The following is a 23,067-nucleotide window of genomic DNA, read 5'->3' on the forward strand; positions in this document are numbered from 1 at the left end:
AAGTGGATCAGTGGTTTTGAGTTAAACCATGGGAGGAGGTAGGTGGATCAATGTTTTTAATTAAATCATGAGAGAATGTAGGTGGATCAGTGTTTTTTAATTAAATCGTGGGAGAAGATTCGTGGATCAATGTTTATTAATACATCAGATGTGCAGCTCTATTATGAATGCAATTCACCACCACATTTGATACCTTTTTGTGTCTCGGCAATTAATCCGTGAGACATGCACCAACGTCAGTCAATTTTACAGCACTCACTGCCATAATGAGAAAATATTTCATTCATTAATACACCAGAAAACAGCAAACAAGACAATGCTTTCAATTGTGGTGCTAGAAATACATTGCCTCTCTGCTCTCCTCTTATTGGTTATGTCAAAGAATCATCCAACTGGCTACATGAAACTGATGCATTGCCAGCCTATGGGCAATAGATATGCACCTCCAGTACTGCTATTGGCCCTGATCCAGACTTGAGTCCACCTTTGTTTTTCACTTTTGTTGTTGTGACTTGATGCTTATGTCAAAACATACTTTCTATAAATGCCATGTGTTTGTTTGTAAAAGAGCCATTGAAATATGATTATTTTGAAGCTGTTGCATTATTAAACATGTCACGTGTGTCTTGATTTCTCTAACCTAGTATGAACCACTTTAGCACAATATATATTGAGCTTTGCTTGAACATGTGAGGGCAAATGAGACCGTATGGTTCCAGAGATATTTTCAAGTCACAAACATCTATGACATATATGTGCAGACTGAAGTGACAAATGAAAATTTTTACCAAGGACAGGACTGATTAAAGCATCTGTGCCTGGGTTTCAGGCAGGATCCCCCTTCTCGTTCGATGTTGAGGTGCTATTCCAGTACAGTTGGAGAGCCTCTGTTCGAATTTAGGGGGAATACCAAGTGGGTTGAGGTGTGACTGGTAATTTGGATTGAGGAGGGAGGCATGCTAGGGTAGTATGTGCAGTTGTGCAAATCCACTGTGCCAGGGTGGTGTAGTGGTTAGTACATCTGCCTAGTGAGCAAGAGGCCTGGTTTGAATCCCGGCCTTAGTACAAATTTTCATTCATCACTTCAATCTGCGTGTATACATATATGTTAGGCCACTCATTTAGTAACTAAGCTGCAAATTAATATTCCAGAATTGCTTTATTATTTTTGCCAGCACATTGCAACCAAGTTAAATGGATTTAAGTAGTTTGATTGTGCTGAGGAAAATCTCTAACTGAAAGCACCATGACTGTTTCATGTAATGAATTACTCAGCTATTTAATCAATAGATCAATAGTACAGTTCTCTAGCATTAGACATATTTTTATATCCACAGGGTACTGCAATAAAGAAGTCAGTCATGGGAATAGTTACTAAAACTTTTAATCTATCTTCTTATTTAGACAGTCAAAACAGAAAGAATGATTGAGATAATTTGCACTGTTATCATCCCCAAAATCATAAGAAAATGCTGTATTGAAGCCAGAAGAAACATGTTGGTATGAACAGTTTGTACGCAACAGAACATTTTTCATTCAAATGTCCGTTCTTTCTAAATGTCATTTGTATGCATAATTGTTGGGATGATTAAACTTTTATGTATTGGTCATTTTTATGAAAAAGTAAAAAAGAAGAGTTTGTTTTGAAATAAACAGCACCAAGGTATTGAATTTAGACTTGTTTTGCATGGCTTTTATGCTCTAAACACATTTTCAAACAATGGAAAGTCCAGGTGGGATTGTCAACAGTATTGTTACTGACCTTAAAGATAACACATTGAGTTGCAGGCAGACACAATGAAAAGACTGTTACACATTAGCTTTTGGCCAAAGCTTCTTCAGAAAAGAGAGACGCAAATGTTCATTCACATAAGCAAGCACATCTCTCTCACATAAACATGCGACTGCTACCTCGGGCAGAAATGGCCAGAGGTAGCAGTCGAGTGTGAGTGTGAGGTGTGCTTGCTTGTGCGAATATGTGTTTGCATCTTCGTCTTTCAGTCTGACCTATTAATATTCTCTTTTAAGGCATAGCCTAAAACAAAGTAAGTTTCCCTATAATAAGGAATGTTGTAGCTACTCAAAATGAAGACACTGAAAATTAGAAACACACTGAATTTTGTAGTGACGGCAGCAAACAAGCGTAGAGTTAGTTCCATTTACTCTTAAACCAGACTAATTAAAAAAAACACTAATAAACAGTGTCAATTGTCCTTGACAACTTCTTTAATACGTTTCGTTTTCCACTGTTGACAACATCGATGTCATAGCAGTTGTGGCATTGTAGCTCTCCAGTATGCGTGTGTTACTGCAAATGAACTATCAGAAACATTTAAACATGAATGTCCCTAGCATGCAACTTGGCAAAATTTTGTTACTTTTGTGTGTCGTTTCTACAGTAGTATCTGATCGTTATGTGTAGTAGAAGTTGGTAGCATTGTCAGAGACAAAAGGAAGCTTTCCTCATGTGTGCACATATACAACAGAGTTCCTTTTGAATGATATAAGTTTCATTGGCCTACTCGTATAATTAATTTTAAAAATCAGTACTTCAATTTTCAATACTCTACTATTAATAGTATGATCATTAAATAAAACAGATGTATTATCATTATGAAAGTCCACATTGCTATTACCTTCTCTACACAAAAATTGTCTGTCTATCTCTGCATCTTTCAATCTGACTCATTGGCTTTCTCCATCAAGGCATACCCTAAAACAAATATAGTTTCTGCATAATAAGAGAATTTGGTTGTCGTAGTTATTCAAAATGAAGAAATTAAAAATTAGGAACTTACTTCAAATTTTCTGGTAATGGCAGCAAATGACCACACAGCTGCTCATACAGAAAAGTGAGTGAAATGTTGGCAACATCAGTTGTTGTGTTGTAGCTGACCAGTGTGCATGTTTTACTGCAAGTGAAACATGTGAATATGAAAGCCCCTAGAATGCAATTTCATGAAATGTTGTTACTTTCGTGTGTCATTTCTGCCGTAGCACCTGATTGGTGTGCAGGGCAGATGATAGCTCTTAAATTTTTGATGTTTGATTTAAATATGTGATAGAGAATGTAGTATCAGTGTTATGAACATGAAAGCTTCTACGTTCTTTTACCACTTGTAATGGCTACATACATGCATTATTTTTTCTTGTGTAAATTGGTTGCAAAGTACCTTTTGAATTACATAAGGATCATTGGCCTTCTTGTGCAGTTAATCTTAAAAATTAGTACTTCAATTTTCATGTTCACCAATTAATATCATGATGAACTGCGGATGTCTTTAAACTGCTAAAAAAGTGTTTTCATCACCACCTTATTGTGACATGTGATTCAAGGGAAGGAGAGAATGAAAGAATGACCCTTATGGAGAAAAAAAGAGAGATTTAACTTACTATGAAACACACTGAAGAGCCAAAAAACTGATACACCTGTCTAACATCATGTAGGCCCCCCCCCTGAGCATGCAGAAGTGCTGCAACATGACGTGGCGTGTAGATGACTAATGACTGAAGTAGTGCTGGAGAGAACTTATACTATGAATCCTGCAGAGCTGTCCATAAATCAGTAAGAGTACAAGGGGGTGCAGACCTCTTGTGAACAGCACGTTGCAAGGCATCCCAGATATGCTCAATAATGTTCGTATATGGGGAGTTTGGTGGCCAGGGGAAGTGTTTAAACTCAGAAGAGTGTTCCTGGAGCCACTCTGTAGCAGTTCTGGACATGGGGGGTGTTGCATTATCCTGCTGGAATTGCCAAAGTCCGGCAGAATCCTTAATGTACATGAATGGATGTAGGTGATCAGACAGGTCACTTGTGTGTCACCTATCAGAGCTGTATCTAGACGTATCAGGGGCCCCATATCACTCCAACTGCACATGCCCCACACCATTACAGAGCCTCCACAGCCCGAACAGTACCCTGCTGACATGCAGGGTCCATGGATTCATGAGGTTGTCTCCATACCTGTACACCTCCATTAACTTGATACAATTTGAAACAAGACTCGTCCGACCAGGCAACAAGTTTCCAGCCATCAAAAGTCCAATGTTGGTGTTGACAGACCCAGACATGGCGTATAGCTTTGTGTCATGCAGTCATCAAGGGTACACACATGAGCATTTGGCTCCGGAAGCCCATATTGATGATGTTTCATTGAATAGTACGCACTTGTTGATGGCCCACCATTGAAATCTGCAGCAATGTGCAGAAGGGTTGCACTTCTGTCATGTTGAATGATTCTCTTTAGCCGTCATTGGCCCCGTTCTTGCAGGATCTTTTTCCGGCTGTAGCGATGTTGGAGATTTAAAGTTTTACCGGATTCCTGATGTTCACAGTACACTCGTGAAATGTCATATGGGAAAATCCCCACTTCATCACTATGCTCGTGCGCTGACTATAACACCATGTTCAAGCTCACTTAAATCTTGATAACCTGCCTTTGTAGCAGCAGGAACTGATCTAACAACTGCACTGCGCCAGACACTTGTTGCCTTATATAGGCTTTAATGACCACAGCACTGTATTCTGCCTGTTTACGTATCTCTGTATTTGAATACGCATGGCTATACTGGTTTCTTTGGTACTTCAGTGTAAAAACAAAACAATAACCAAAAGAGGCAGTCAGTTCAAATGTGTGCTCTTTGCGTATCTGTGAAATTAAAATCTGTTGCTGAATAGCAGTCAATATTGTGTTACTGTGTCATGTACACTGTAACATGTTTGTATGCCCTTGACATGCTGTCAATAATATGGGAGAGACATTACTGCTCAAGCCTATTCCAGTTTTCACAGTGGTCTTCCTGAGATCAGCTAGTTCCTGTGACAGGAGGGTTCCGGTGTCAACACACTGCGAATTTCAACTGGTCCGAGGCATACTTACTTAGTCGCATTCTTGTTAGCAGGTACCACAGACCATTCCATTTGGTTTATTCCTACCATCTGGGGGAAGATGTTCTAGAGTTGCTCCTGGTGTGCCCATGCATTATCTTCTTTAAAGAAAATCCCATTTCTTAAATGTTTTCTATAAGGCTGACTGATAGATTGGGCGATTCTGTCTTGCTACTGCATGTCCCTCAAATTATGCTCAGTACCAGTTTAGAGGTATGTTTTGGTATCTGGCCACCTTCAAGCTCTTCTACAGTATCATCAGGTGTCGGATAAATTCTGCACTAGTGCTGAAGACAATGTATTGCCAATGATACAGATTCCATTCCAGGTCAGCGTCTTTGCACACCATAGTGCTGGAGGGTTTATGATGTTGCTCATGACTGACACCTGGAACTGAAATTGATTATTTGTAGATAACTGTGTACTGTCTGGATCAACCCAGGTATCCCAGGTCCCTCCAACAACGTATTGTGCTGTTCTGATGCATTCTTCTTGGTGAAACTACAAACTATGATTTGTAGACAGTTATCAGCAGGTGTTGTTGACCACAGTCAGTGACGATGATGCAAGTCTTTAAATGTTTCTCTCGATAATTGTGTGCTATGGCAGCAGCTGAATGATCAATCATCATCACTGTGGTGTATGTCATTTTGGTGGGCAATGTCCCTGCCTGTGATAACCTCATTTCTGTAAAGTGACAAAGCCCACACAGTTTGAACTTCATGTGATATTGTGATGCCTATTGCAAGATATATGCAAGCTGCATTGTCCTGTTTGCAATGGAAGACATATTCTATATTGGACTAAGCTGAGAATTTAGATTTACTTTTACCTTCACTGCACAAGTGCCTGCATATACAGGGCTATTACAAATGATTGAAGCGATTTCATAAATTCACTGTAGCTCCATTCGTTGACATATGGTCACAACACACTACAGATACGTAGAAAAACTCATAAAGTTTTGTTCGGCTGAAGCCGCACTTCAGGTTTCTGTCGTCAGAATGCTCGAGAGCACAGTGAGACAAAATGGCGACAGGATGCAAGAAAGCGTATGTCGTACTTGAAATGCACTCACATCAGTCAGTCATAACAGTGCAACGACTCTTCAGGATGAAGTTCAACAAAGATCCACCAACTGCTAACTCCATTCGGCGATGGTATGCGCAGTTTAAAGCTTCTGGATGCCTCTGTAAGGGGAAATCAACGGGTCGGCCTGCAGTGAGCGAAGAAACGGTTGAACGCGTGCGGGCAAGTTTCACGCGTAGCCCGCGGAAAATTGGCTCGTGCCACAACTGGAGACCGACAGCGCCGACTTCATCTTTCAACAGGATGGTGCTCCACCGCACTTCCATCATGATGTTCGGCATTTCTTAAACAGGAGATTGGAAAACCGATGGGTCGGTCGTGGTGGAGATCATGATCAGCAATTCATGTCATGGCCTCCACGATCTCCCGACTTACCCCATGCGATTTCTTTCTGTGGGGTTATGTGAAAGATTCAGTGTTTAAACCTCCTCTACCAAGAAACGTGCCAGAACTGCGAGCTCGCATCAACGATGCTTTCGAACTCATTGATGGGGACGTGCTGCGCCGAGTGTGGGAGGAACTTGATTATCGGCTTGACATCTGCCGAATCACTAAAGGGGCACATATCGAACATTTGTGAATGCCTAAAAAAAACTTTTTGAGTTTTTGTATGTGTGTGCAAAGCATTTTGAAAATATCTCAAATAATAAAGTTATTGTAGAGCTGTGAAATCGCTTCAATCATTTGTAATGACCCTGTAGTGCTCACCTTTATATATCTAACTTTAGACTAGTAAGATATATTATTATGCACTTGGGGAATGTCAGGATCTCAACATACCAGATATTACTACACAAAAGTTACACATTCCATATTGCACGAAGTGTAAAAGTTATGTATCTAACAATGTGATATTTATTTATCATTACATTTACAGAAGTTTATCATTATGTTTCCAATACAAATTCAGGCCGGTTCCATGTTAAATGGATATTTCATTATAAACCACTGTCTAAGCTCTTTTTTTTAAAAAAAAATATCTGACAGTGGTTTAAAAACATTTGGCAGTGACTTATGAAGCAATTTCTTCCGGTGAAAGGAGTATTGAGAAAGGTTTCTGATCTTAAAAACATAAATTAAGGGAGTCATAAGGGTGGTGCAAAAATTTTTGTGGAGCAGTTTGATTTCCCAAAATTCAGTTATGTTGATTCTATGTTAAACAGAAACAAGCCGCTATGAAAATTCAGAAATAATTAATTTCTATAATTTTTAATTACAGTGGTATCTTTTGTGTGTTCCACTTGTGAGTATTTGGATTTGGTGAATGTGAATCAAAACACACGGGTCCTCAGAGAATTAATTAGTGCAACAGTTGGTTTGAACGTTAGTAAGTGATCTTCTGGATGTCATCTTTTAAGGGAACAACAAATATAATTAATACTATGTTATTCATATAGAGCAAACAAAGGAGAGTATTGAGGGTGTGCTGAAAGGTAATACCTTTGGTTTTTTTAAGTAAAAACTCTTAAAGCTTTTTTATAAAAATAAATATTAACATTCTACATCTTTGTTCTTCATGTCGACATATTTCCATCCCTCCACTGCTAGAGCGCTCCAAATGGTAGCATATTGCATGGTGATGTGGATCAGCCCCACTGCGACATCTGCAACAATCCGATATCTTGGGTTCACTGTCATTAATAATCATCCTTACAGTCCTGATGTGGCCCCATCTGACTTTCACCTGTTTCCAAAACGTAAAGAATACCTTTGAGGACTTCACTTTGCTAGTGATGGGGTGGTGCAAGCTGAGGTGAGGTTGTGGCTCCATCAACAATATCAGACATTCTGCAGTGATGGTGTCAACAAACCCTTCTCTTGTTGGGAGAAATGTGGATGACTGTGTTGAGAAATGAATATGTAGACATGAAACATAAGATGTAGAATGTTGAAAAAGTTTGTTTTATTTAAAAAGCTGTAAGAGTTTTCACATAAAATATTTGGAGGTGTTACTTTTCAGCATGCCCATGTAATTTTTAATGTAATGAAGTTCTGCCATAAACTTTAATTCTTAATCAGTGCAGTGTACAGTTAGCACATGCCTTTTTAATCTTACTCTTAAAGATGATGCACTGCTACACTAAAAAGATGTGTAACTGAATTATGCCCTAATATAGAATATGTTTTTCTTGATGCCTTAGTAGGCGAAAGAAATAACAGGGCAGCGGGGAGGGGGGGGGGGGGGGGGGGGAGAGAGAGAGAGAGAGAGAGAGAGAGAGAGAGAAGAGCATTCACATTGCATCACATTATTTTGTTCCCATGTCCAAAATTTTCAGGCAAATGGGTTCCTTGGAGCTGCTGGCCCTGCAGGTGGAATTCCAGCTGCATATCGCCAACTTGCTGCTGCATTCTTGCACAAAGTACAGAATGCAGGCCAGGAGGACCGTGTAAGCCTTCTTGAATACTTCAGACCTGGATGGACATACCATGCCAAAGGACTTTGGTATACCCTGCCATTTCAGAACTTGCCAATTCTCACCCTTGTTGGATCTTCAAACTTTGGTAAGTGTGGTCAAGGGAACACACATTTTGACAGTAAACCATTCACTAACTCATTGTGGTTTATCAATTTTAACTGCTCATTCCTGATGAATTATTTTTAATATTTTCTTTCACATTTATCAAATGTCTGCAACTCTGGCACAGTTTGTTCAAGTTACAAGAACTTCCATAGAAAGATACTCATTCAGTTTTGTATTGGGTCATAGAATACTTGTGTAGATGAGTGTAGCACCATGATGCATCTATTGAATTAACAGTAGAAAATTTGAAGTTGTTAAAACTGATAGAGGCAGTCCATTTTTATTGTCTAAGCTACTTGTATTTGGCCTCCTGTTTGAGAACATGGGCCACAGTTTCACATCTAACTACAGTTATAAATGAGAGGATGAAGGCAGAGAATGATGCAGTAAGTGTAGTGTAACAAAACCAAAGCAATAGCACCTGTTGATTTATATAATCTTGAAAAGACAGTAATGATAAATTATTTGTAAGAGTACTGCAGAATGAATTAAATGTGTGTCATTTTCTTAGCAGTGATTTGTGGAGTCAGTCAGCTTCATTTGTATTTAGATATCATCCTTTTGTTTGACTATATATTTTCTTGGGTCGCTTTCTACTTACATAAATGTATTACAAATACAATTGCACAGTGGCTATGATCAAAAATTAATTAATACTACTCCATTATATATTACATATACACACCATCCTCCTTATGCTACTTCATTTATCTCACTTGTTTATTCTTTCTTCGTCAGATTTTCTAATGCTATTTGCTGTATAATTGAAAGTAACTTCGCTCACTTCATTTTACCAATTGTTGCTGTTTTTCCTTCAGGCTGGAGTAATCCTGATTGCACTGAGGTGATTAGAAATAAAAAGTGTCAAAAATATTCTTTATGTAAAAGACATTGCCTGCAGATAGGCCTATGTGACACACACACAGTGCCAAAAATTAAAATTCCAAACAGAATTCTTTTTTAATTCACAAAGTAGTTATTCACAAAGAGACAGATGGGTTGACCCATATTTACAATCAGCTGAAACAGCTTCCAGCATAGCCAACATCTACATCTACATACGCACATTGTATAGTACATGGTGGTACCTTGTACCACTACTGGTCATTTCCCTTACTGTTCCACTCACAAGTAGAGCAAGGGAAAAGACACTGTCTATATGCCCCCATGAGCCCTAATTTCTCTTATCTTCATGGTTCTTATGCAAAATGTATATTGGCAGCAGCAGAATTGTTTTGACATTTTTTTGCATTTAGATTAAGCTGCCATTCATCCCACCAACTAGGAATTTTGTCTGTCATCTTGTATCGCCCTACAGTCACTCGACAATGCCTTCCTATACATCACAGAGTCATCAACAAACAGTCAGTCAGACATGAGCAGGCAGCCAAGACAGAAGCAGCAACTGGGAAGTAACTGGTTTTGTAACTTTTACGAGTTACTAACCAAGAGCAAATTGTATAATTTCATCTGTGTGCTTTGATGGTTTAGTTTCTTGAGTTTCTGTGTGTTAATTCAATATCTAATAGACATAGTTCTTGTGTTTTTGTTTGCTTCAGAAAGTAAACCAATTTTGTGACATAGTTATAGTTGCTAATCAGTGGCGAATTATTTAGTGTCACCTGAGTGCTTCACTGGTTCTCTTTTGGAGTCACTGTGTATTAATTTAATTTATTAGATACAATTCTTGTGTTTTCGTCAGGGTCTACAGCAGAGTTCTGCAGCACATGTTGATAGTCCGTTTGTCTTAGTAGTGTAGTTTTTTCACAATCTTTAGTGACTGTTGTGTGCGGATGCAAGATGAGTTGGTGACACTTCGCTCTCAGCTCCAGCCTTTGATGGCTTCGGTTACACAGCTTGAAACTGCAGGAGGCACCATTGATGTGGGCCGGCTGTGGGGATCCAATGGACACTTAGCATGTTTGCGTCCTTCGATCAGTCCTAAGCGGTGGCCAGTCCTGTTACTGTTCGCACTGAGTTTGAACCTTTATCTGTGTGGTTGAGTGGGAGGTCACCTCAGGGAATGGCAGGCGATGAAAAATATCCAAGGAGCCACACGGAAGGCCTCCCCAGTTAGTCTGACAAACAGGTTCCAGGTGCTCTCTGTGGCCAGTTTCAGAGGAAACCTCTCAGCCTGCAATATCCAGGCAATCACAGAGGGTGGGATTATTGGTAGTGGCTAACGTCAGTGCCAAAGATGGGTGTTGCTTTGGATCGGAAGAGGTTCTATCTGGTTTCGAGCAGCTATCAGAAGTGGTAAAGGGTGCCAGTCTTCCTTTTGGGATGAAAACGGAGCTCGCCACTTGCAGCATAGTCGACAGGACCAATTACAGATCTTTGATACAGAGGAGATTAGAGAGTCTGAAGCAGTAGCTCAAACAGTTCTGCGACCGTGTAGGCTGCAGATACCTCGACTTGCGCCGTAGGGTAGTGGGGTTTCGGGTTCCGCTGAATAGGTCAGGAGTCCACTACATGCAGGAGACAACTACAGGGTTATTACAAATGATTGAAGCGATTTCACAGCTCTACAATAACTTTATTATTTGAGATATTTTCACAATGCTTTGCACACACATACAAAAACTCAAAAAGTTTTTTTAGGCATTCACAAATGTTCGATATGTGCCCCTTTAGTGATTCGGCAGACGTCAAGCCGATAATCAAGTTCCTCCCACACTCGGCACAGCATGTCCCAATCAATGAGTTCGAAAGCATCGTTGATGCGAGCTTGCAGTTATGGCACGTTTCTTGGTAGAGGAGGTTTAAACACTGATCTTTCACATAACCCCACAGAAAGAAATCGCATGGGTTTAAGTCGGGAGAGTGTGGAGGCCATGACATGAATTGCTGATCATGATCTCCACCACGACCGATCCATCGGTTTTCCAATCTCCTGTTTAAGAAATGCCGAACATCATGATGGAAGTGCGGTGGAGCACCATCCTGTTGAAAGATGAAGTTGGTGCTGACGGTCTCCAGTTGTGGCATGAGCCAATTTTCCAGCATGTCCAGATACATATGTCCTGTAACGTTTTTTTCGCAGAAGAAAAAGGGGCCGTAAACTTTAAACCGTGAGATTGTACAAAACACGTTAACTTTTGGTGAATTGCGAATTTGCTGCACGAATGCGTGAGGATTCTCTACCGCCCAGATTCGCACATTGTGTCTGTTCACTTCACCATTAAGAAAAATTGTTGCTTCATCACTGAAAACAAGTTTCACACTGAACGCATCCTCTTCCATGAGCTGTTGCAACCGCGCCGAAAATTCAAAGCGTTTGACTTTGTTATCGGGTGTCAGGGCTTGTATCAATTGTAAACGGTAAGGCTTCTGCTTTAGCCTTTTCCGTAAGATTTTCCAAATCGTCAGCTGTGGTACGTTTAGCTCCCTGCTTGCTTTATTCGTTGACTTCCGCGGGCTACGCGTGAAACTTGCCCGCACGTGTTCAACCGTTTCTTCGCTCACTGCAGGCCGACCCGTTGACTTCCCCGTACAGAGGCATCCAGAAGCTTTAAACTGCGCATACCATCGCCGAATGGAGTTAGCAGTTGGTGGATCTTTGTTGAACTTCGTCCTGAAGTGTCGTTGCACTGTTATGACTGATGTGAGTGCATTTCAAGCACGACATACGCTTTCTCGGCTCCTGTCGCCATTTTGTCTCACTGCGCTCTCGAGCGCTCTGGCGGCAGAAACCTGAAGTGCGGCTTCAGCCGAACAAAACTTTATGAGTTTTTCTACGTATCTGTAGTGTGTCGTGACCATATGTCAATGAATGGAGCTACAGTGAATTTATGAAATCGCTTCAATTATTTGTAATAGCCCTGTACATGGGTATCAGGGGCTGTATGACATGGACTGGGCAGTTTTTTAGGTTAGAGGGTCTCAGGAAAACACAAAAAGGGCTTAAGTCTCACAGGGTGCAGGCAGAACACAGGAAGAATTTAGATACAGAAACCACCGGTATAACAGTTGTAAGTTGTTGTAGCTGTGTTGGGTAAGTACCATAGCTCCAAGTGCTAACTCCAAGCGCTAATAGAAAGCATTTATGCTCAAATCGTTATAGGCACTTGAAGCTGGCTAAAACCGCAGATAATTTCAGCTAAAATTTTTGCAAAGAACCTAACTGTGTTCCGGAAGAGTAGGCTAAACACAGTTGGTGGTGCCGTGTTTGTTGCTAGTAGTAGTAGTTTATCTTGTCACAAAATAAAAGTAGATGGTTCCTTTGAGTTAGTATGGATAGGGGTAATTCTTGGCAACTGGAATAAAATAATAATTGGATCCTTCTACTGACCTCCCAATTCATATGATACAATTGCTGCAGGGTTAAAAAAAAACTTGAGTTTGATTACAAACACGTACCCAACTCATATGATAATAGTTGGTGGTGACTTTAATTTACCCTTGATATGTTGGTGAAAATACATGTTTAAATCAGGAGATATACATAAATCATCATCTCAAATTGTGCTAAATGCATTCTCTAAAAATTATTTTGAGCGGTTAGTTCATGAGCCCACGCAAATAGTAAATGGTTGTGAAAACACACTTTCCCTCTTAGCAACAAATAATCATGAACTAATAACAAGCATCAAAACAGATACAGGGATTAGTGAATACAGAGTTGTCGTAGCAAGATTGAATATTGTTAACCCCCAAAAATCTCCAAAAGTAAATGAAAAATATACCTATTCAAAAAAGTAGATGATAATTAACTTGATGCCTTCCTGAGAGACAATCTCCACTCCTTCCAAATAAACAGCGTAAGTGTAGATCATATGTGGCTTGAATTAAAGAAATAGTATCGGCAGCAACTGAAAGGTTTATACCACATTAATTAACAAAGAACGGAGCTGATCCTCCTCGGTACACAAAATGAGTCTGAACACTGTTGAAGAAATATTAAAAATAACATGCCAAATTCAAACAGGTGCAAAAGCTCCAAGATTGACAATCTTTTACAGACACTCGAAATTTAGCTCGGACTTAGTGCGAGATGCATATAATTGTTTCCACAACGAAACTTTGTCTCAAAACCGGGCAGAAAATTCAAAGAGATTCTGGTCATGTGTGAAGTATAGTAGTGCCAAGACACAACCAATGCCTTCTCTGTGCAGTAGCAATGGAATTACTATCAATGACATCTGCTATAGCAGATCTGCTAAACTCAGAGTTCCGAAATTCCTTCACCAAAGAAGATGAAGTAAATATTCCAGAATTTGAATCGAGAACAGCTGCAAACATAGTAATGCAGTAATAGATAATCTTGGAGTAGTGATGCAACTTAAATAACTCAACAAAAGCGTCTTCTGGTCCAGACTGTATACCAGTTAGGTTCCTTTCCGACTATGCTGATACAGTAGCTCCATACTAACAATCATGTACAACCGTTGGCCCAACAAAAGATCCGTACCCAAAGACTGGAAAGCTGCACAGGTCACACCAATATTCAAGAAAAGGTGGAAGGAGTGCTCCATTAAATTACAGGTCCATATCATTAATGTCGATATGCAGCAGGGTTTTGGAACACATATAGTGTATTACCTCAAAGAGAATGATTTATTGACACACAATCAACACAGATTAAGAAAACATCGAATTACAATTATGAAAAACTTAAATTGGAAAGAACACATAGAAAATGTTGTGGGGAAGGCCAACCAAAGAGTGCGTTTTATTGGCAGGACACTTAGAAAATGTAACAGATCTACTAAGGAGACTGCGTACACTATGCATGTCCATGCTCTTTTAGAATATTGTTGCATGGTGTGAGATCCTTACCACATAGAACTGACGGAGTTCAAAGAAGGGCAGCACGCTTTGCATTATTGCGAAATAGGAAGGAGAGTCTCACTGAAATAATATGGGATTTGGAGTGGACATCATTAAAAAACAAAAGCATTTTTCATTGTGGTGAATCTTCTCATGAAATTTCTATCTATTTCTCCTGCAAATACGAAAATATTTTGCTGAATCTGACCTACATGAGGAGGAACAATCATCATCATAAAATAAGGGAAGTCAGAGCTCGCGTGGAAAGATGTAGGTGTCTCCCCCCCCCCCCCCCCCCCACACACACACACACACACACACACACACACACACACACACACACACACACACGCTGTATGCGATTGGAATAATAGAGAATTATTGTGAAGGTGGTTCGATGCACCCTCTGCCAGGCACTTAAATGTGATTTGCAGAGTATCCATGTAGATGTAGATATAGACATAGAATGCTGCTCAACCCGTCTCTCAGATCATTTATATATGTAGAGACTGAGAGCAGTCCTTTTACACTTCCCTGGGTCGCTCCTGATGATACCCTTACCTCTGATGAACACTTGCCTTCGAGAACAACGTAATGGGTTCTATTACTTAAGAAGACTTAGAGCCACTGATGTATCTGAGACCCTATTCCATATGCTGGTTCCTTCATCAGTGGTCTGCAGCGAGGCACTGCACAAGTAATTTTCAGAAACCTAGAAATGTGAAATCTGCCTTTTGCCCTTAATCCATAGTTCACATGAAATATTTTGAGAAAAGGGGAAGCTGAGTTTTGGATGAGTAATCCTTTCTAAATCTGTGCCGATTTGTGGACAGAAACTTTCCCATGTTGGGAGCTCTTGGTCACTGAGAATTTCTTTCTGACCTCCTCCTAAGATTCCAAAAGTTAGGAACACTGTGTATTTATTTTTGCATTTTTTCTCAGTTGTGATGGGATGCAGGTCTAAGGCTTCAATTTAGACCCTTGTTGACCATTCTAGTATGGCAGTTGAGGATAGTAAAATGAAAGTTCAAGTTTTAAATTTCACATTCAAGAAATCATTCACACAGGAGAATCATGCAAGCATACCGTCATTTAAACATCGGACGGACTCCCTTATGGATGATATAGTAATAAGCATCCCCGGGGCAGAGGAACACCTGAAAGATTTGAAAGCAAATAAATCACCAGTTCTGCATGGAATCCCAGTTCAGTTGTACAAAGAGTACTTTATGGCCTACTAGCTTGCATATATCATGAATCTCTTGCCCAGCGCAAAGTCCCAAGCTATTGGAAAAAAGTGCAGGCACCTCCAGTATATAAGAAGGGTAGGAGAACAGACCCACAAAATTACAGACAATTTCTTTAACTTCAGTTTGCTGCAGAATCCTTGAACTTATTCCCAGCTGAATATAATAAACTTTCGTGAGACTGAGAACCTTATATCCACGAATCAGCATGGTCTTAGAAAGCATTGCTCGTGCGAATCTCATCTTGCACTATTCTCACATGATATACTGCAAACTAAGGATGAAGGGCAAAAGGCAGATTCCATATTTCTAGATTTGCGGAAAGCGTTTGACATGTTGCCCCATTGCAGCCTATTAACGAAGGTACAGACATCTGAGTGGCTCGAAGACTTCTTAAGTAATAGAAACCCATATGTTGTCCTCAATGGCGAGTGTTCATCAGAAACAAGGGTATAATCAGGAGTGCCCCAGGGAAGCGTGATAGAACTGCTGTTGTTCTCTATATACATAAATGATTTGGTGCACAGGGTGGGCAGCAATCTGCAGTTGTTTGCTGATGGTGCTGTGGTGTACGGTAAGGTGTCAAAGTTGATTGACTGTAGGAAGATACAAGATGCCTTAGCCTATATTTTAAGCTGGTGTGATAAATGACATCTAGCCCTAAATGTGGAAAAATGTAAGTTAATCCAGATGAGTAGGAAGATCCATTTTGTGATGTTCAGGTACAGTATTACTAGTGTCATACTTGACGTAGTCAAGTTGTTTAAATACCTGGGTGCAATGTTGCAAAGCGATATGAGGTGGAATGAGCACGTGGGAACTTTGGTAGGGAAGATGAATGATTAACTTTGGTTTATTGGAGTATTTTAGGAAAGAGGGGTTCGCCTGTAAAAGAGACCACATATAGGAGGCTGGTGCAACCTATTCTTGAGTACTGCTTGAGCGTTGGGGATCTGTCGCAACTAGTATTAAGGGAAGACATTGAAGCAATTCAGAAGCAATCTACGAGATTTGTTACCAATAGGTTTGAACAACATGTGAATGTTACGGACATGCTTCAGAGACTCAAATGGGAATGCCTGGAGGGAAGGAAATATTCTTTTCAAGAAACACTATTGAGATAATTTAGAGAACGAGCATCTGAAGCTGACTGCTGAACAGTTTTACTGCCACCAACATACATTGCACATAAGAACCATGAAGATAAGGTATGAGAAATTAGGACTCATAAGGAGGCATATAGATAGTCATTTTTCACTCGTTCTTTTTGCATGTAGAACAGGAAGAGAAATGACTACCCTCTGCCATGTGCTGTATGGTGGCTCATAGAGAATCATTGTAGATATAGATTTGGTCTAAGTTCTGTTTCATTGTGAATTCAACAGTGCACCCACTCACTACCTGTGTTAGTATGAATAACTGATGTGGTTCACGCTGTAAGAGCTACTAGATATTATCCTCTTTTTAATTTTTTGTGGGAAGAAAAGCAAATTTTTAACACATTTAAATCTTACAGTAAAGCACTGAAGTATATTTAAAGTCAGTATCCTGATTCTGAAGTACTCATTGTGGGGTAGCCACACACTGTAACAGTATTTCAGCAGTGTAGTGGCACTGACACGCACTCGTTCTGTTTAGGTTTAGCTCTGTATGGAATCCATGACACAGAAGTCATTGCAAAGGATGCATTCTTTGTAACATTTTGTCATTATTTTAAAGGAGGTGCAGAGTGTAGCTTAGCAGATAATACCACTGATGCTATCTGCCCCCCCCCCTTTTTTTTAATTGAAGAAGGCTTAAGTAAAAAACTGAATTTTATTTTTTGTTGTGCAAAGACATTCTTCTAGGTTCTCAGGGACTTGTGAGTATCTGCTCCACACAGCTGTACATTCATAGTGAAGATCGTAATGGTGATTCTGTTAACTTACAAGGCATTTTTAATGTAACATTTGTGATTCCAAAAGTCCATTCAGTTGTGTACTCTAAAAAGTGTTTGAAGGAAGACAGTGCCTCTTTCCATTCAAAGTAAAACTACAGGAAATTTCCTGAAAGTAGGTAACTTCTTTGGCAGAAAAAGCATGAGCCTTTGCTGATGGAAACTAGGCAATAAGAAATGGTAGGTATATTAAATTGCTCTCAAGATGTGAGACAACTTCTGTTCTGGACGATTGGAAGTGTGATATAAATGATGAGGCAAACAGTATAGCAGGTAACATCTACATCTATGTATACACTGGGCAAGCCACTGTACAGTGAATGGCAGTGTGTGCTTCATACCAATATAGTCATTGGTGTGTCCTATCCCATTTGAATATTGAGTGAGGGGAAAAAATTAAGGTATATTTTGCCCCCATACATGTCCTAATCTAGCTTAGTTGTTCTCATCATTCGTATGTCAGATATATGATGTTGGCAAAAAATATTGCTGTTACAGTTTCACATGGATTGCATTGACCTGTTATAAACCTAGCATGTTTATAAATTCATTCAATGTCTGTTGCCATGCATATTTGACATGATCTCCAGCTGTATGTAATTCTCATTTCATATCACTTCTTAGTATTACCTCTAAATACTTATACAGTGTTGAATGCTCAAGATGTTTACCACTAATATTGAATTGGGTGCTTTCAGTTTCTTTCTTGTTGTTATAAGAATTATCTTACATTTATATACATTTAAAGACAGCCTCATTCGTTATACCAAGCAAAAATCTTGTCACTGTCCTTCCGCATTTCCTTAGAATCATCCAGAGACGATACATTCCTGTAGACAACAGCATTGTCAGTGAACAATCTCGTAATGTTGCTGAGCCTCTGTGACAAAATGTTTATGTATATGGAGAACATTAGTGGTCCTATTACACTTGGCACACCCAACATTATGTTCATTTATGCAGAACATTCACTGTCCAATATGACATACTGAATTCTATTTCCCAAATATTCATTGCACCAATTAGCTTGTATCTTAAAGACATTGTAATTTAACTTCAACAACATGAAGTGCATATACTTCTTGACACGACACTCTCATAAAAGAGACATTTTACAATCAGATGATGATGATAAAATTGTCATTTAAGTTGAACTTTATAAATTCTTAGGACTAAATTGCAGAACCTTTCTTGGAAGTATTTCATTCACAATTTTTTGCAGAAAATGTCTTCACTGTCACTGACACATTTCTTACATGCATAATGTTCTGTGGTACCATGTTTTGGTACAACTCTGTGCACTCACAATGAGTATGCCTAGCTAAGACAAGTATATCAGGTTGACCGTTGATGTCAGCTTGCAAATATGGCACAGACTGTTGTGAGGGTTTCAGAATGTTACCTGTGTCATCCCTGTTTGTATAACCTTTCATGAGACCAGTGGTTGATTATTTATTTTATTATTTTATTTAAGCTGGCCTGATTAGGACCATTTAGACCCTTTCTTACGTTGGACCAGGAGTGCACACATGCAACTCCTTTTTTACGTCATAGTTACCTAAGAAATAACAATTTTAATGAGGCAAATAATATTAAATGCTCTGAGTGTGTATAGAGACAGTTGAGTAAACAATACTGTGAAATAATTAAGTTAATACTTCAGTATTTCTATTACTACTGCTGCTGCCATTGATGGTGGTGATGACAATAATAACAATAACAATGGTGGCAGATATAAAAATAATTTATAGGTGCAGAAAATAGATGTTTTCTGACAGAGCCAGTTCTGGGGAAAGGAAATTTAAGGAGACTGCACCAGTGAAGAATACTGGAAAAGGAGGAAGATAGGTTCATTCAAAAGAAGCTGCAACATTCACTTATTGAATGCTAGTTTAAAAAAAAAAACCCTTGCACTTGTACCATATTTCCGTAACCATTAGACAGAAAATGTGAACTATTCTGTAGGTTCTATTTTCAGTAGGATTCAAACAGAAGTAGAAAAATTGGTGATAAACATCCTTTCAAAGTTAATTGAAAGGTTTCCTTCTAGGCCGTAGGAGTGCCTCATAGTAGGTTAAAAAAATCTCATTGTAAGTGCAGTTATGGGTATAAATGTTGAAAAATCTCATTTTCGCTGTTGGATGAAGTATGAGGGTTATTTGGAAAATAAAGTCCAGTTTCTTATAAAACATAAAAAATCACATTTTTTTTCAAAACCCTGTTTTTATTTAATTCCTTGCATGTTTCTCTATTTTTCTACATAGTTCCATAGTTGTTTCAACATTTGCCATATCGTTCTACAGTCTTTTGTATCCCTAAGTCATAGATATGTGCCACTTGTTAGGATAACCCATCTTTAACTGCTTCTTTCACTTTGTCATCTGTTGCAAAGTGATTGCCGCCGAGAAACTCCTATAGGTAGTGGGACAAACAAAAATCACTCACTGCCAAGTCTGTCCATCCACCATACAGTCCACTCCATTCCCATCTAAAAAATCTGATCAGATTTTGGGTGTGCAGAACAGGGTCTGGTATTGTCATGCACAACAAAACTCCACATTGCTTATTCTGTTGAAGTTTAGTCAGGCTGCATAAACGTGACTAACAAGACTCCATGTCTCTCCCAAAGTACTGTTGCTAGAACCTTGCATATTGAGAGTGTCTGCTTGGTCTTAACTTCGATTGGTGATGTCATGTGACACCATTCCATTAACTGACAATTAAACTCTGGGATCATATGAGAAACCTCCGTCTGGTCCCGGAACCATACTTCTCACTTATCTGCCAATGAATTTCTGTTACTGCAATGTTCCTTGCGGTCAAAAATTGAATCACTGACCGTATTTCACATTCGTGTATTGATCAGTAGTTTTAAACTTTTCAAACTGACTGTCAACAGCACATTGCAACAATACCAGTGCAAACAGCATTTGATGAGCAAGGCATGCTGGGAATTGGTACGCATGCACATTTCATTGTTCGCGCAACATTCAATTAGCTGTGGTGATTCGGACTTTACTTTCCAAATAACCTTTGTACATTGATTGGATAATGCTTCTTCTTCAGTAAAACTAATGTGACAGTAAAAAATAAAACCTATCAACATTGCTTCCCAAACAGGTTGTATACTAACTCATCAGAAACACCTCACAACATAATTTAGACAATTCTAATCTCAACCTTTTCACACTCATAAGTGTGGCATTGAACAACCCATGGAATCAACATGCCTTATGTAGAATTAACTGTTTCCTCTCTCTCTCTCTCTCTCTCTCTCTCTCTCTCTCTCTATCTCTATCTGCCTAGTGCACACTCGCGCACACACACACACACACACACACACACACACACACACACACACACACAGTGCGGGTAGCACTCTGTTCCACATCTGCACATTATTTAAAGCACCTAGCAAGAAAGGGGACAAAGAAATCAAAAGATGTAATTTAGCCCTGTGTGTCATAAATAAAGGAAATCTAATGCAAGCCACCTGCTGGGGACCCACAACATTTTTGTTATTTATGAATAACGATTTTTACCTACTTGCTATGATTACGACGTAAAAAATGTGCATGTCAGTAACTGTTGCACATGCATCGTTCAGTATCACTTTTGAGAGAAAAAAGCTTTTTTGCAGAAATCTCTCATCTGTTTTTTATTTGTTAATTACAAATCATTGGCTTCCTGTGTGCAAATTCCATTGCTGTTTTCGCTCTACAAGCCACCATACAGTGGTTATATATATCACCAGATTCATCCCACCATCCTCCTCCTCCTCCTCCTCCTCCTCCACCACCACCACCACCACCACCACCACCACCACCACCTCTTGTGAGTCTTGTAATTCTATGGACAAAGCTCTCTGTGTCCTGTAGCTCTTTTCCCTGCAATTTGTTAAAAATTCCTAGGACACACTTAACTGATTGAACGAACTTGGACAAAGCATGCAGCTTTTCTTTGAATTTTTCCGATATCCTCTGCTAAACCAATGTAGTAAGGATCCCATGCCATCAGACAGTACTTAAAATTACACATGAATTAGATGAGTGAGGATTTAATAAGTGACCTCTTTCATATGTGAACTACACTTGCTGGGGATTCTTCCAAACAGTCTGACTAGGAACCCCTAAAGTACGAGTTCGCAAGTTCAATCTTAAGTAAAGCTCACTTGAAATTTTTGTGCTAACTATTAGGACAGAAAACATATTAGTTGCTAATTACTCACCACGTGCTTGAGGAGGATGACAGAAAATGAGTGTTAGGAGGTGCAGAGGTCAACTTTCTGTGGGATGTATGTATTACACTTCACAGAATGGACATTGTCTACATTCAAGAAATGTTCAAGACAAACCATTAACTTGCGCCATGAACACCAAATGAAAAATGGCAACCTATAGTGATCACAAAGATTTGCACCATCAAGATCAAAGGCGAACTCTTCACAAATTATAAACCTTGCAGGACGTTCAGCTAGGTATCCACTCTCAAAGAATGCTTATAGAATCATATTGGCATAACGGGATGATGAGATGGTGTGCAACCGAATGTGAAACAGTCTCTTATGGAGCTCATCATGAAATTCTATCTTTTAAGGTGTAGCTGCAGATAATGTGATTATATGTTTTATAGGCATGGAAAAAAACAAGCATCCAGAAACTAAATTTATGCAGTGGTTTCAGGGGATATGAATTGCAATGTCACACACTTGCCAGGAAGGATAATTTGCTCTAAAGGAGTATGATTTTTGTATGCAGACTAGAAATTAAGCAAAAGTAAGTTATTTTGACCAGCTGTTGGCCAAAAGGAGTGCTCATAACATAGCTGTAGGTATCTTATGCATATTTACCTACTCTAGTTTGCTGCAACATCAGTATTCCCTACCGCCCTTGCAAGATCGTGCACACAAGAAAGAATCATAGAGGCAGAGCACTTTCAACTTCTCAAAGCACAATAAATAACTTTCCAGCCTATTTACCATAATTTCCAGGGTTCCTTTCATATGTATTTTTCTTCAAATCCAGATTGGTTGTAGTTGAAAATCAATTTCTTACTCAAGAATGAGATAAGTTTCTTCATCTCCTCTACAAATTTTCAGACTGATTCTGCAGGTTGCTGTGCATTGTCAAGTTGATGCTTTGTTTCAAATTCTGTTATCTTATGTGTTCCAGTTCTGTAGACTAATATAACAGCGGCAATATTCAGTTTTTCACAATATAATATAACTAGATAGATAAAACCCCTTTTCTTAAACATCTCCAATTCCTTTCCCTTCACTCTTCTTCTTTCCCCCCTAACTCTTCTCCCAGGAGAAGGAGCCATTGGCTCCGAAAGATTTCATAAATAAAACCTTTCTTTGTATGGTGGCCTCCTGCCACTGCTTGGTTAGTAGATTTTTCTATCCATCCAATTACATTATAATTCTGTAGCATTGTTTGAAGTTATGCAACCATCCACTGTTTCCCTTGAAGTCAGTACGATCTATGTTATGTGCAATTTGATATGCATAATGTAGTAGGTCATTATCATGCAGAGACTGTAAATTGTATCGTGCATCCTTGAAACATGCATACACCATTTTTTTTAACAAGTGTGCCTTGTCTTCCCTTGAATAGC

General features: G+C 39.2%; 1 protein-coding gene across 5 annotated transcripts in view; it reads left to right on the top strand.

Moving 5' to 3' along the window:
- Positions 1 to 23,067, top strand: part of LOC124776434 (CDP-diacylglycerol--glycerol-3-phosphate 3-phosphatidyltransferase, mitochondrial) — a 102,995-nt gene that overhangs the window by 57,331 nt on the left and 22,597 nt on the right. For all 5 annotated transcript variants that reach the window (XM_047251430.1, XM_047251431.1, XM_047251428.1 and 2 more), the window contains one exon: positions 8,254 to 8,479. In XM_047251430.1, the coding sequence (XP_047107386.1) occupies positions 8,254 to 8,479 (226 nt within the window). The remainder of the gene's footprint in view (positions 1 to 8,253; positions 8,480 to 23,067) is intronic.

Source organism: Schistocerca piceifrons, chromosome 2 (assembly GCF_021461385.2).
Source record: "Schistocerca piceifrons isolate TAMUIC-IGC-003096 chromosome 2, iqSchPice1.1, whole genome shotgun sequence".
NCBI lineage: Eukaryota > Metazoa > Arthropoda > Insecta > Orthoptera > Acrididae > Schistocerca > Schistocerca piceifrons.